Raw genomic sequence first — 15,155 nt, 5'->3', positions numbered from 1 at the left:
AGGTTGCTGACCTACTGTGTTCACATGACTGTAACAAACCTTTTACAGACTAGCAACCACCAAACAGTATTTCCCTGATTTGAAGTTTAACACTTTTGAAATAAGTGAAAATGATAGAATTACAGAGTCTGGATACCAATAAGGAAAATGCAAAGTGACAACCGCATGGATTGAGTATCGTAGAAACTTCACAAGTTGCAGTGTTACAATAATAAACTCATTTAAATAGATGACCAACAGAGAAATACTATGCAAAAGCCAGATGTCAAACTCTACTATTAGTGTGAAAAAGAAAGAAGTGTAAGCATCTTGGACTGCTTTACACTAGGAGGTGTTATAAATGTATTAGAGTCAGAGCGAGCGCGCAGCCCTCTCCATCCCTCTCCATCCCAGCTGGTGTGGCCGCCCACACTCCTCTGCCAGCCGCAGAGACAAGACGGAGAGGGAGAGGAACAGAAAGTATCCATTTATCTGAGTTATTTCTCTGACATTAAACGCTCTCCCACTGGTTTGCTAATCACTCTATCCTGGGGCCTAATTTCACTACGCTGACACCCTTTATTAATCAATTCACTTTGGTCATTTGTAGGAGTGATAAACTCCTACAAATTGAATTTTACTGAAATCAATCGCAGCTGTCTGCTCATATTAGCCAAATCATTAGCGTATAAAACACAATATTTATTTAGTTTGCACTTATGAGTAAAAGGTGTACAAGTTAAAATAAAAAAGACTTCTGAGAAACTGAAGGTAGGTCGCTGTGAGAGTAGTTGGCCTATATTCTGCACAATTGTGTTCCGGCTGAAATAAATTCTAAGCCAGAGCACACATCCGTCCACTGGATTTAGAAATAGAAAAACCTGCTCTTTTACTGTCTAATGAGTCAGTTAGAAACTGATATTAAAAGGTACATGACTGATACAGATGGTGCCTAGCAACTATCAGCATCATTAATTCTGCGATGACACTAGCAGAGAGCAGGATGGTGAGGGGTTACCATGGTAACGTTCTCAGTACCCCTGCCTACACTCCCTCCCTGCGAGTGTTCGGAGTGTGTTGGTCCAGACAAATCAGACGTAGCTAACTGTGGCAGCAGTGTGTTAAAAAGAAAATGTTAAAGGCCTGATTCGCAAGACAAATCGCTCAGTCTGTTTTTTATGATGACAGGCTGCTGAATTGAGTTTCAATCCGTGGAGGCCGTGCAGGCTCCCAAGACGGGGGTGAATCTGGCAGTAACAAAGCCAATGTATTACAGTTTTATGAGCATGCGGCAGAGTAAAGGTCCTTAAGGAGCATTGTGAGCAGAAATGCAGATTATGCTGAAGTTTGAGACCAAAACTACAGATTCTGCACAGCTCAGTTCGGGCGATTGAGATTACGAGCCCCTTGATGATGTTCAAAGTTTGTCGGAGCAACTGCCACGCGTCATCCAGAAGATGTACTAATTCGGGGATATTTTCAGTCACCTACCCCTGAGAGCCCAGGGGAGAAAGAACACATGTGAGGGGCATTGTTGACTTGTCCTTGAAGGGTTTATTTATATAGGCTACTGGAGACAAGAACGGGAACAGAACAGACTGTAACTGGGCTGAGACATCTCTGCATGACGACTGTAGAAACTTTTACACTCTGACTGCTGAAGAAAGTGGAGTATATTCAAATATATAAATAATATATTAAACTTTACCTTGTCAGTGCTCTTCTTCTCCTCTGTCTCTTGTGTGTCTGTTGCAGACGCGAGTGGTATTTCTTCTCCTTGCTGATCAGCATCTGTCCCATCTGCAACATGAGCGATGTCGATGCTCTCCTCTTCACACAGTGCATCACTCATTTCCTCTTCTTCTGCAACTTTTTCTCCTTCCTCTGATGAGGCCTCTTTTTCTTGCCCTGTATGCTCAGGCCAGGACTCTACATGCGATCCCTGACGCTCCTCCGTTAGATGCTGTTCACTTATTTCGAAAGTCTCACTCTCTCCCCCCGTCCCTGCTGTGGCTACAGTAGACGGGGCTACTTGTGATGAATGGTTTTCTGCACCATCATCATTAATGTCTTCATCCTCCCTCTCTATATAACCTTCTGAATGCCTGTCCTCTTCGTCTCCTACAACCGTGTCTGTCGTCTCCTCTTTTTTTAAATCAGCATAATTTGACTTTGTCTCTGTCTCAGAGACCTCACTCTGGAGAAATGTCCCTTCTTTTTTTGTCTCCCTATTGTCAGTTGTATCATCAGTTTCATCGTTTGTGTTCTTTTCGTCTGTTTCAGTGGTGGGCCAATCAGATGGGCTGCTGTTTAATTTACCTTCTCCCTTGTCTTCATCACCGTCATTGAAATCAGAGTCATTCATGGCCACCTCTTCCTGCATTATATCAGATTCTTTCAAGTGACTTTCCATTTCCTCCGCTTCAGACTTCAGTTCTTTTTCAGCTCCCCCTGTTTCGGGTTCATCTTGGTGTTGTGGACCAGATATACTTTGGTCTGTTGACACTGCAGTAACCTCCTTGGGCTCCTCTCCCTGTTGCACTTCTAATATCTCATTCTGCAACACCTCTGCTGAACCCTCTTCCTCTGGCTGTTTCTCCTCAGCCTCGGTAATTTGCTGAGCCTCTGGAACATCTTCAAAGCTAATCTCAACCAATGAATCCTCCTTTGGTACAGTATCACAATCTAAAACACCCTCGATATTAGTTAAACTTTCATGTGTTTCCCCAGAGGAAGCTTTCGTCTCTGTTTCCTCCTCCTCCTTTGTTTTTTCTGCCTGATCTTCTGCTTCTTGTTGATTATCCTCAGGGGTCTCAAACTGAGACAGGGACGATTGTGCAACAGTTTCCTCTGGCGGCGGTTTAAAGCTCTCCTCTTCATCGCTGTGAGTGTCCTTTTCAGAAGTGGCTCTTTCGTCTGTTCCTCCAAGCTCTGTCGCACAAATGTCCAAGTCAGCAAGTCCAGAAGGCGCAGAGATCTCGATTGGTTCTTCTCCTTCAGTATTTCCCTCTTCTCCCAAGTCTTCAATCTCCTTCTCTACAGCAGCAGCTTCTTGTTGATCGTCCCCATTATCTTCTGTCACTCCTAACTCCTGAGCACATACATCTACGTTGGAAAGCCCACTGAATGATAGCATGTCAGCGGATGCAGACTGAGGTACATCTGGGTCTGGAGCAGAGCTGATATCTTTTTCATTAGCTGCCCTTCCATCTTTATCAAGTGCATGTACTGTTGGGTCTTTGTCCTCCTCCATCCCACGCTGTTCATCTGACTGTACATCTGCAGGAGGGGGGCTGTTGATTGATTCTCCTTCTGAAAGTCCCCTTTTCATTGAAACACTATAATTCTCTGCAACAAAGTGTTTTTCTTCTTCTTCTTCTTCTTCTTCTTCTTCTTCTTCTTCTTCTTCTTCTTCTTCTTCTTCTTCTTCTTCTTCTTCTGTGGTTTCAGTTACATCCCCCTCTTCAGAGACTTTAGGTTGTGTGGTAGATAGTTCCGAGGCTTCTGCTGAATGACTTGGTTCATTTGCAGTTTTGGACTCATCTAAAAAGAAATAAAAGACTTTAGGAGAAAGTCAAATGATGCAGATTTAAAAAAAGAAGAGACGACAGACACAGTTGTAGGAGACGAAGAGGACAGGCATTCAGAAGGTTATATAGAGAGGGAGGATGAAGACATTAATGATGATGGTGCAGAAAACCATTCATCAAATGTAGCCCCGTCTAATGCAGCCACAGCAGGGACGGGGGAGAGACTGAGACTTTCAAAACAAGTGCAGAGCATCTAACGGAGGAGCATCAGGGATCGCGTCAGATGAAGGAGAAAAAGTTGAAGAAGAAGAGGAACAAATTTGAGCGATGACATAAGTGAAGGTAATGCTTTTCAAAAACCATGCGTTGTCATCTCTGTTGCCTCTGTGACCCTCATCTGGATTGTCACTGTGCAGGGCGGTCCTGCTCTCTCCTCTCACGCCTGCAAACCTTACTGTGCTTCAGATACTGAGCTGCTAGTTCTGGGCCTCAATTCCACAATGTAGTCCTCTTTAGAGATCTTTACAATGAAAACACTGAAGCATGAGATAGGGCCACACTAGTATCCGTATTAACAGCCAAACAGGATATGTTTTCACCCCTTTAGATCTGGATCAGGGAAGATCAGAGATTTGTTTTTCTCTTGCTTTAACATTGCGAGAAAGGGCTTTTTTCCGCCTTTTCATTAATGTCTCTGAGAATAATTCATAGATCTTGAAAGCATGCTTAGAGGCCTGATATTTATGAATGTGCGAAATTCTGAGCAATTCAAAACCAAGGTTCAGATTTAGTGAATTTAAATGTGGTTTTATGAGGGGAATGTTAGGCCTTGGTGGAGGTTCGCACTCTACTGAGTACCATTTCAGTTCTTTTTATGGCTTTTCAATTGTTGTATGGAGGTAAAAATCTCAGAGCAGGTTTTGCTGCGGAGTCATCATGCAGAGATATAACTGCAGTTATACGACTTGGCTTGTATACTCCTGATTCTATTTTTCTTTTTATAATCCACATGAAAATCTCAGCTCTGTCTACAGAAAAACCTCACACCAAATGACTCCGGATGTTATACTTTTAGTAATAGACTTAAAGATGTTGTATTCATCTCTACGTGTCGCTATGCTTTCCCTCATGATCTCCCTCTCCTGTTGATCCTCCTGGCTGTTGGTAGCAAATAAGATGAGACTCACTTGGACTTGTGATCTCTGGTGGAGGCTCTTTCTCAGGATTTGCCTGTCAGGGTGAAAATAACAAGAAACGTGTGCTGGTAAGGAGAGACTCACTAATAAACAGAGGAGAGTTTATTTAGGTATGGTGAGCAAAGTAGGTGCAGTGTATGTACTGTAGGTTGATCTTATACCTCAGAAGCCTTGAACGCGTGGTTGTTGTAAAACCTGTCCTCCAGTTTAGCAGCCCACTCAGCCGGGTCCATCCCACTCTCTTCAGGAAAAGAAAGAAGAAGATATATATTTGACAGCATCTTATTGCAGTATGATTCTGCCACTTTGTTGAAAATAAAATCCCTTAAGTCATCGTGGTGAAATAATGACTTGCCCGATCAAAATAACTCCTTAGGAACTCAAAATAAGGGCTTAGTATGTCATAATTTATGATTTATTATCTCATAATTGCGACTTGCTATTTTATATGTATGACTCTTGACTTTTTAATCTCATAACTATGACGTGTTATCTCATAATCATGATTTAACAACATAATCTCGATTTTATTTTTATCTCATAAATTTGACATAGCATTAATCCTTTTTTGTTGTTGTCTTTCACTGGCAGAAGTGTGCTTCCATACAAAAGTGGAGTTACCTTCTCTTTGCTCGAGCAGAGCCTTGAAGTAGTGAGCAGCATATTGAGAGATGTCTTCAGGCTGGTCTCGTAAGATTTCTCGGACTAGTCCTTCCAGGATCGAACCGAATCCCCGAGGGACCCGCAGGTGGGTGTTGGAGAAGGGAACTGCCATGTTAGCGATAAACTGGCCGGAGAAGTTTGTTTACTTTCTTCCTCATATGCAGCGTAGAAGAAGAAGAAGAAGAAGAAGAAGAAGAAGAAGAAGAAGGAGCGGCTGACGTTAGCTGGTTAAAGAATATACCGGTAACTTAAGGTTTATAGTTTATAGTCACCACACAACACGTAAACTGCTTCGATACATATATTAAATCAGAACCATTAAAACCAGTTACTTATACCTGTTACCTGAAACAACCTGTAACTCGTGTCCACCTTCACATTGAACTGCTGAAGATAACAACAGTGGACGTTCGGTTGACACTTGTTCCTAGGCAACGACTCCAGCTACGGGGGCCGACAAGGCACACGTCATTGAAAAACTCAAACTGTTTACTTGATATAATATGGGAACTGTCTTGTATATATCTTTTTATTTTAGTTCATAACCTTTTTTTTTGCCATGGATTTTGTGAAGCTGTTGGTAAACCTTGTTTACATAAGTGCTATACAATAAAGTTATTATTATTATTATTATTATTATTATTATTATTATTATTATTATTATTATTGCAGGTACATTTAAACAGAGTAATAAGGACACAAGAAAATCGCTTTATAATAACAAGATCAGTTTATTGAGGTGTATTTCTGCTCAGGCATATGTGATGACTGCATACTCGGAGCTGGAGCTCATCTGGCGGCTGACCTCTCTGGGCAGGAGCACGTGCAGCCGGTCAGCTGATCGCGAGGCCTGCAGGTGAGGCGCTGGTTCCCCTCTCCACCACTGGTGCAAAACAAGCAGAAACAATGTGAACTCCTGAGATGTCCTCCCATCGTGCTCTCTCATGACATCACCAGAGACAGTAAAAGTGGTGGGTGTAGCCTGTGTTTAACAAGTGACACGAACATATTTATGGTAAGATACGATTCCACTCCTTTCGAAATGTGTTTGTTGTTTGGTTTGCAGTTGAAGCTTGCAGTCTGCAAGTAGGTAGAGTGACATTTGTTTAAAATGTGGACAATCTAATTAATACCTCTGCAGGGAATCATGCTTTCAAGAAGTATAGATTAATTTTTTTTTTTAAAACAGTTGTGAAACATTGTGATTCAACTACAGGATTATTTTAGAAGACATATAAGAGGATCATCCTCCTGACAAGAGAGTTGTTTCTTGAGTTTATTTCCACATATGTGATATGTTTAACTTAGATAAATAAATATGTAACTGACTGTGTGGCAGTTTATACAAAACTGTAATTATGAAATGCATATGATCGTGCAAACATGTACATTTATGATTAAAGTCAATCAAAATAAATGTTAACTTTAAGGGAAAATGAACAGATAACTTTATATTTTTTAATCTTTTGTTTTGCAGCCCCCAATTCAATTATGTTCTATATGTACATAGCTCCCATGTTAACGTATGCTGCGAGTTGGCTGTAAAGTAAGGGCTCTTTCATTTAGGATGATATAATCTGGCTCAATGTAAATGGTAAATTATGTAGCACATTTCTATTCCTGATGATCACTAAAAGCATTTTGTAGTACAGTCGTGCCTCTGTACGCACACCAGCTTTAGATTCATAATTGTGATGTAAGGTTGCAACGACATGCTCAGAGGAGAATGGAGAACAGTAAGCTGATGATTCATCAAGGTGAATGTGATAAACCAGTGTATCCGGAAGTCCTGTCCCTCACCTCTTTCTGATCTCCAGAAGTCAGGTAGCCAACCTGAGTGAGCTCTGGCGTACTGACGCCTCGCACAGTGATCATTATGTCAGCATATGGAACTTCAGTGTCGCTGTCATCGTCTGCATCAAAGTTATTACATAGTAAATCACAGATTTTCAGTCTTAGCATTGTAAACAGTGAGGATGTGTCTCTCAGGTTAGACGTGTGCTGTTACTCTTCCAGAGGGGATTTACCTGGTGTTGCAATTCTCAAAGTCACTCTTTCATTTTGTGTGGACATTGACCCTATGGGAATATGATGGTTAAGAATGATAAGTCTGCAATTGAAGGCAGAAATTCTTACATTTTATATTGTATATTTTAAACTGATTACCCGTCACTGGTGAGGAAACAGTGTGAAGTGGTAGTGTTGAGCTGAAACGGCAATAGATAACGAAATAACTACCAAAGAATCATATATTCCTTTAAGGTTATAAGATACAGGTTTACCCAAACAGAAATTTGTAAATTGTACTCACCCTGACCTGGAAACAATAGGCTCCCCTGCAATGTGTGAGATTGTTAACAGAATGACACAGAGATAGAAATAACATATATTTAAATCTGATTTATCATTCCGCCTATTATCTAATTTTGTAATCACCTTTATCATTCCAGCTCTGTCTGATCTGGTTTACAAACAGGTAGGCGGCCAATGCTGCCAAAATTATGGCAACAGCAACGGTAACTGTTACCAAAACCTTAATCCCTGTGAACTCTCCTGTTTACATTGGAGAGAAAAAAACTGTGTTAAACTGGGCTGTATTTGGTTTAAAGACAGCTTTTACTTCTGCACATAATTATTCAAGAGACAAAACTAGTCAGACATTATCTATGTTAAATAACGTGTGCTAACTCACCTGCATTTGAATCGTTAGGCTCAGCAGGTAGGGACGCTGAGAAATATAGAACAAAGTATAAAAGTAATGTAAATATTTGATGTGTAAAAAATATTGCAATTTCTGAAAACCTCACCATTTTTACTGTCTGTCTTTGGGGTAACTGTCCAGTGTGGGGCACTTGTTTGAACTGAAAAAAAGGACAAAAATGACATTTAAATGAAACTACTTCTGTTATTATAAGATTTGTTTTCTCACCTCTGTTTTATATAGAAGATCTATCTTATTTATCATTATATTTTCAAATAATGAATTAGTCTACCTTCCAGTTGCAGTAAAACAACACGCTCGTTTTTTTGTGGAAGTTGAGGGTCTTCCGTGTCTTGCGTGTAGCAAGTGTAGCTCTTATTGAGGTCTTCAGCGGACACATTTGACAGGAGCAGTGATAGTGTGCAAAACCTGCTCGTGCTTAATGTCCCAAGACAGCCGGAATTATCAGATTCTACGCTCCAGCAACCTCGAACAAATCCAGTGGAGCAGTTGTAGGTGCAGTTTAATGTGAGAGTGTCTCCCAGCACGACTGCCAAGAATTCAGTGGGAGTCTTCATATTAACACAGCTCACAAAATCTGCAGAGAGAGAGAAAGAGAGTATGGTTTGATCTACTTTACACAAGCTATTATTTTACAAAACCTTTTTGAGAGCATTTTTCAATAGATAAACAATAGAATGACAAATAAATGTTACCTTGTGTCAACCAAAACAACAGCAATGTGAAATGGACTGAGATCTCCATCGTATTTCTGGTTCCTGATGTCTTCAAAAACTTGCACTCAAATATCTTGTGCTCCTCAGTTTGCTGATGCCTGCACCTGCAGAACTTTTAAATACCCACACAAATGCACCAACTTTGGGGAAGGGTACAGGAAGTGGTATTTGACTGGATAAGTTTCCACTCATTGCACTTGACTTCCTGCAAAATAACATTTCAGTTGAAAGCATTGAGCTCTAAAGCTTTTACTTCTAAATCTTGGTGCGCCAATGACACACTAACATTTAAATTACCAACATCTGCATATTTATTAATAATGCAAAGAATACGTTTGGCACCTGGCTTGAAGAAAAGATTCTGTACCTGATAATGTGGTTTGTACATATATCTGCAGATGCACCACTGCAGCTCATCACTGCAGAGGATGATATTTTTTTAAATCCTCAGCCTTTAAAGGAAATATGGTTCTTTTGTGGAAATACATACAACGATGGCCTAATTAAAATGTTTATAGAAATGTAACTCCTGTTCTAACATCTAAATGAATTGCATAGGTTTTTTATAAATAATTGAAGATCCCCTAACAGCAACAGTATCGCAGTTAGCTTTGGAACATACTCATGCATTATGAAAGTAGAAGGTTCAGTTACACAGCGTCTTTGTGCACAAGCGTTCACCTGGGAATCACGTTGCGTTCTCCTGTTTCAGCTTCAGTGACCGAGACCCTCTCACTTTCATCACTTTGAACAATCAGTCACGTAGGCTCAGACCAAACAGATGGGAATGAAAATACACAAATAACTGAAACAGAGAGGACTTTATCGCAGATCCAGCGATGATGTGCTCATGTAGAGTGATGCATCTGCTCTGTTTTTCAGCCACATGGGTTTTTCTGCTGCTGACACAATCTGGACTCGCCTCAGGTAAGAACAGTGATTGTTAAAGGTTATGTTTTCATTATATTTAATAAACAAAAGCCAATTAAACAAGAAGTAAATCAGCCCTGAAGATAGTGTTGACTAATGACAGACTCCTACACCCTTCCTTACGCAAACTTATTTGTGTAAGAATCATTTGAGGGGAGTGCAGACCCCCCCGTCAGCAAAGAGACAGACCTCGATCAGTGCCCAGGAGGAAAATACTTCTCGCACCAGCTGTGTTTAGAGTGTCCCTCCGGCCATTTGTAAGTCATCAACAATCTTTAAAAATCATTTACTCATTGACTGTGTTCATGAAGCAGCTATAATAAAGCATCTATCTGTTGTGTAGTTGTCCAGGCAATGTGTCTGCACCTCACAGATGCCCAGCAGGAACATTCAACCTCTACACAGGAAAAAGCGATATCAGTGACTGCAAGGTAATAAACGCCTCTTAAACCGGTTGTGCTGTGCCTTCCCTTCGAAAGCCAAAGGACGAACATATTTCACTTGTCATTTATAGCAGTGATTCAGATTCCCGACCTTTTTCAAAGCAGACATCTTGGCTCCTGTATTTACTGCGATCCAACTCAGCAGTATTAACTCCAGCTATCTCTGTTCGACATGTCTGAATGTCTGCTGTTAAAAAGGGTACATTCACCTTTTACTACCTACTTTCATCACATGTGTGTTTATACCTGGAATATCTCAAATCCTGAGTTTAACGGTGTATGACAGGTGTGTGTGTGTGTGTGTGTGTGTGGGGGGGGGGGGGGGGTTGTTGTCTTTACTCGTCTGAATTACGTGTGTTGCAGCCTTGTTTCCCAGGTCTGATCAGCTCAGAGGACAAAGTGGACTGCAGGCTGTGTCCTGCAGGCTTTTCATGTGACCCGGCCAACGGGACACTCTTTCTATGCCCCCCAGGACAACATTCTCCTGAGGGGGGCCTGCAGTGTCTGGCCTGCCCCGTAGACTCTGTCTGCACCTCTGGATTCCCTCATAAGGTAACAGTAGTGGCAGACTTTGTCAATTGCATGTGCGTTTTGTATTTGAGAAAGAAAAAAAAAAAGACATTATTCTGACACAAATGTTTCCACAAACTCGAATCCATTTGCTTTTTCTACATGTTCCCATATTGATCTCTCATATTTGGCTTACAGTGTGGGCCTGGTAAAGAACCCAGTGTGGATCACACTGTGTGCAATGACTGTGCCCCTGGCTTCTATTCCACTGTGTGCACTGTCCAGTGTCTGCAGTGTCCAGCAGGTAATGCAGTATTAAAAGACCAATGAATCTGTTTATTTATGATTATCAAGCCATTGAACATGGGTCCTCTGTCTGTCATAGGAGGTTACTGTCCAGATAATGGGACGTCACAGCCTCTTCCTTGTCCTCCTGGTTGGTCCTCCGCTCCTGGACAGAGTCACTGCCGCAGCTGTAATGACACGTCTTCACTGTGTGGGGGAGCTGTGCCCCCCCGCTGGAACCAGCCTTTGCACAGATCCAGTCAACCCATCACCTGTCGCCCAGGAACTTACAAAGACACAAGGGAAGAGTTGGCATGTGTGATCTGTCCAATAGGTTAGTGCTTTGTCTCTGCTTGCTGTGATTCACGACATACTGGCTGGAAGACGGCTTATATGTAGTTGAGCTTGTTTTCTTCACTCCAGGTCATTACTGTGTGGGAGGTGTAGCTCAACCGTGTCCTGCAGGAACGTATGGCCCTAAAGAAGGTCTGCAGAGGCTGAGAGACTGCACAATCTGTCCTGCAGGTAGAGTGGCAACCCTTCTTTCTTTGTTTCCCATCCTAAGATGTATCATTAGCCTGGATGCCAGACGAACTTAGCCCCGCCCACAACATTTGAGGTCGGGAAGTTCGGTCTGGCATCGCTCCGTTGGGGAGAAACTATGCCAGAACTGTTCGGACCAATCAAATTGTCAGGGCAGGCTTTATACGATGATGAACAGACGATCAACAGTAACGTAATCAACCACGTCACCAAAGAGCGCTTGGGACCCCGGTCTCTTTTCTCTGATGCCGCAGATGAACAACGCTTCTTCAGCCTGGTCTCCTTCGTCGTCTGTCCATTTTTAGACACGTGAATGTCACGTTCCAACCGTGTTAAGTTCTTACAGGACCGACAAATGCGATACGATTTGATTGATGTGTTGTGGAGTTGTAATCCTAAACGGAGAACTTGTTCGTACGTGCATTCACCTTTACGCCGGGTTCACACCGGACCTTCGTATTCTCCACATAGGCTTGAGTGGAGAATACGTAATTTACCCTCGACAACCGACATTTTAACGGAGCAAACAGCGGAGAAGTTCTTCAACATGGATGACATTAAATTAATAATTGAAGTGGAGAAGTGCAGTGAGTTGTATGATCCTCGGAACATCTCTGTGTCTCCTTAAATTCTTTTTACAACACCGGCAAAAATCGTTTTTACTGATCTTCTTCTTCTACCTCTTCCAGCGTGCGTGCAGTTGAGTTCTGTTGACAACAACTATGCGTCGCTTAACATACGTCACATACTACGTTGCTCTGATTGGTTGTAGGTCTATCCAATTCAGCGAAGAGGCATTTTTTTCCCTGACTCGGTTGAAACACGCCCCATAATCACAGCCCAATGGAGCGGTCTCAGACTCATATTCTGACTAGAATTATGAGTATGACAACGTCAGGCTAATGTATCCTATCACTATACTTATAAACTCTCCCTTGTTTTGAAAGACTTTACCAGACATGCTGTCCCGAAACAATCTTGTGACCTTACCTATAAATACTTTCCTCAAGGGTTTTATTGTCTGGACGGCAGCTCCCGGAGACCCATCTCCCAGTTCCTGTGCCCACAGGGTTATTACTGTGAAGAAGGCACGGCCACCCCTCATGGGTCACCTTGCCCTGCTGGAACAGCGGGGGAACAACTGGGTCAGACAAGTAGGGCAGCGTGTAAGAGATGTAGAGAAGGACGCTTCTGTCCTGCAGGTAAGTCTTAGCACGAATACACTGACTTCAATGGAGCAACACAAACAAATTATGTTACGTAACAATCGCCATACTTGAAGACAGAACATGAAATGAGGATCAATTTTGTTACTGCAAGATGTAATGCATTTTTTTTTTGTGTGTATGTGTGTGACAGGCTCATCAGGTCCTGGCTTGCCCTGTGCTCGGGGGAGATATTGCCCTGCTGGGACCTTAGAAGAAGTGATATGTCCTCAAGGCACCTTCACCCCTCATCAAGGGGCAATAAGTCCGTTTATATGCTGCATTATTTCTGTTTAATACGCACCAATCTCTGAGTAATATTTCATAACCACAGGCATAAACTGTCTCTTTATTGTTAATTTATCATCAAGTCAAAATTAATATTTGGGACCCGCTCCATCAAAGATTCTGCTGTAATTATTATGGTGCTAAAACACTCTAGCAAAACTGTGATAATGTGAAAATATAAGTGTTATTTAGCTGCCATGATGAAGCAGAAAGTACAGATGGGAAACTGCAACAGATGGATGTGAAGAGGGCAAAGAGAGGAAGTGAGTAATTTAGTGGTAAAAACACATTTGATGGCAGGAGCTGTTAGTCCAATATAGAAAAGGTGACTGAGGGAAATCGGATGATGAGCTACAGTGCCTTGCATAAGTATTCACCCCCCTTGGACTTTTTCCCATTATGTACTGTTACTAACTGGAATTCAAATAGACTTAAATAAACTTTTTCCCGTTTGATCAACAAAACATGCATAGTACTTTGGAGGTGCAAAATAAATTTTATTGTGACACAAACAATAATGAGAACAAAAAAGTTGACATCTGTTGGGTGCATAAGTATTCACCCCCCTGTGTCAATACTTGGTAGAACCCCCTTTTGCTGCAATTACAGCTTCAAGTCTTTTGGGGTATGTCTCTACCAGCTTTGCACATCTAGAGATGGAAAGGTTTGTCCATTCTTCTTGGCAAAAAAGATGAAGCTCAGTCAGATTGGATGGAGACCGTCTGTGAACCGCAATCTTCAAGTCTTGCCATAGATTCTCTATTGGATTGAGGTCTGGGCTTTGACTGGGCCATTTTAAGACATTAACATTCTTTAATCCAAACCATTCCTTTGTAGCTCTGGCTGTATGTTTAGGGTCATTGTCCTGCTGGAAGATGAACCTCCGCCCCAGTCTCAAGTCTTTTGCAGACTGCATCAGATTTTCTTCAAGGATTTCCCTGTATTTGGCTCCATCCATCTTTCCCTCTATTCTGACCAGTTTCCCTGTACCTGCTGAAGAGAAGCATCCCCACAGCATGATGCTACCACCACCATGTTTCACTGTTGGGATGGTGTGCTCAGGGTGATGGGCAGTGTTGGGTTTTCACCACACATAGCGTTTTGCATTGAGGCCAAAAAGTTCAATTTTGGTCTCATCTGACCAGAGCACCTTCTTCCACATGTTTGCTGTGTCTCCCACATGGCTTCTGGCAAACTCCAAACGGGATTTTATATGGATCCTGCAACTCCTCCAGAGTAACCATGGGCCTCCTGGTTGCTTCTCTGATTAATTTTCTCCTTGTCCGACTCTTCAGTTTGGGTGGACGGCCTCCTCTTGGTAGGTTTGCGGTTGTGCCATATTCTTTCCATTTTCTTATGATGGATTTTATGGTGCTCAGAGAGATGTTCAAAGCTCTGGATATTTTTTTATAACCTAACCCTGCTTCATATTTCTCCACAACTTTATCCCTGACCTGTTTGGTGAGCTCCTTGGTCTTCATGATGCTATTTGTTCAGTAATGATCTCCAACAAACTCTGAGTCCGTCACAGAACAGGTGTATTTATACTGAGATTAAATTGCAGACAGGTGGACCCTATTTACTAATTATGTGACTTGCAAATGTGACTTGTGAATGCAATTGGTCGCACCAGATCTTTGTTAGGGGTTTCACAGTAAAGGGGGTGAATACATATGCACTCAACACTTTTCAGATTTTTATTTGTAAATAATTGTGAAATCCATGTAATATTTCCCCCCACTTCCAAATGATGCACTATTTTGTGTTGGTCCATTACATAAACTCACGATGAAATAAATTTTAATCTGTGGTTATACCATGACAAAATGTAGAAAAGTCCAAAGGGGGTGAATACTTATGCAAGGCACTGTATATGATCAGTGGGTCTAGAATAGAAGAACACCACAGAAACTTCTACTGACACCTTAAAATTAATCTGACAGACATCCTAATGAAGTGGGCCGACATTGAAATCTAATCCACATGTTTGGAACTGTTTCCTCCAGGTGTGAAGGATTGTCTCAAATGCCCTGCCGGCTTTTTCTGTCCTGAGGGGGCAAGCGACCCGATGCCATGTCCACCAGGCTCCTTCAACCCCCTGGAGGGTCAGGACGAGCTGACCGACTGCAGGGAGTGCTACACAGG

At 42.0% G+C, this 15,155-nt stretch overlaps 2 protein-coding genes across 4 annotated transcripts; both read right to left on the bottom strand.

Annotated features, from left to right (window-relative positions):
- Positions 1-4,613: 4,613 nt before the first annotated feature.
- On the bottom strand, positions 4,614-5,525 carry LOC128439710 (sperm surface protein Sp17). The gene is made up of 3 exons (XM_053422100.1): positions 5,327-5,525; positions 4,867-4,946; positions 4,614-4,739 (listed from the first exon to the last, which is right to left on the bottom strand). The coding sequence occupies exons 1-3, from the start codon at positions 5,478-5,480 to the stop codon at positions 4,614-4,616; spliced, it is 360 nt and encodes a 119-aa protein (XP_053278075.1). The 5' UTR covers positions 5,481-5,525.
- Positions 5,526-6,139: 614 nt separating this feature from the next.
- LOC128440211 (uncharacterized) lies at positions 6,140-8,979 on the bottom strand. 3 transcript variants are annotated; one of them, XR_008338489.1, is made up of 9 exons: positions 8,786-8,979; positions 8,362-8,667; positions 8,176-8,229; positions 7,805-8,096; positions 7,686-7,704; positions 7,535-7,575; positions 7,396-7,446; positions 7,169-7,281; positions 6,140-6,251 (listed from the first exon to the last, which is right to left on the bottom strand). XR_008338489.1 is itself a non-coding variant. In XM_053422852.1 (4 exons), exons 1-4 carry the CDS (start codon positions 8,832-8,834, stop codon positions 8,038-8,040), a joined length of 468 nt encoding a protein of 155 aa, XP_053278827.1. In that variant the 5' UTR covers positions 8,835-8,967; the 3' UTR covers positions 7,711-8,037. The 3 variants fall into 3 exon arrangements, 1 of the variants encoding a protein (XP_053278827.1); XR_008338488.1 differs by having other exon boundaries at positions 6,141-6,251; positions 7,680-7,704; positions 8,786-8,977; XM_053422852.1 differs by lacking the exons at positions 6,140-6,251; positions 7,169-7,281; positions 7,396-7,446; positions 7,535-7,575; positions 7,686-7,704 and having other exon boundaries at positions 7,711-8,096; positions 8,786-8,967.
- Between the last annotated feature and the right edge of the window lie 6,176 nt (positions 8,980-15,155).

The sequence above is a fragment of the Pleuronectes platessa genome, chromosome 5 (assembly GCF_947347685.1).
Source record: "Pleuronectes platessa chromosome 5, fPlePla1.1, whole genome shotgun sequence".
Classification (NCBI taxonomy): domain Eukaryota; kingdom Metazoa; phylum Chordata; class Actinopteri; order Pleuronectiformes; family Pleuronectidae; genus Pleuronectes; species Pleuronectes platessa.
The sequence above is the reverse complement of the archived record's forward strand: the minus strand, read 5'-3'. Positions and strand labels throughout refer to the sequence as shown.

Bases quoted from the DNA above. Each gene is read 5' to 3' on its own strand.
- LOC128439710 (XM_053422100.1), bottom strand. From the start codon at position 5,480: ATGGCAGTTCCCTTCTCCAACACCCACCTGCGGGTCCCTCGGGGATTC. The intron at 4,947-5,326 runs GTAACTCCACTT...CTTTTCCTGAAG, and splicing joins TCTGCTCGAGCAAAGAGAAG to AGAGTGGGATGGACCCGGCT. The intron at 4,740-4,866 runs GTATAAGATCAA...TCACCCTGACAG, and splicing joins ACGCGTTCAAGGCTTCTGAG to GCAAATCCTGAGAAAGAGCC.
- LOC128440211 (XM_053422852.1), bottom strand. From the start codon at position 8,834: ATGGAGATCTCAGTCCATTTCACATTGCTGTTGTTTTGGTTGACACAA. The intron at 8,230-8,361 runs GTAGACTAATTC...CCTTTTTTTCAG, and splicing joins TGTTTTACTGCAACTGGAAG to TTCAAACAAGTGCCCCACAC. The intron at 8,097-8,175 runs GTGAGGTTTTCA...TATATTTCTCAG, and splicing joins AAAGACAGACAGTAAAAATG to CGTCCCTACCTGCTGAGCCT.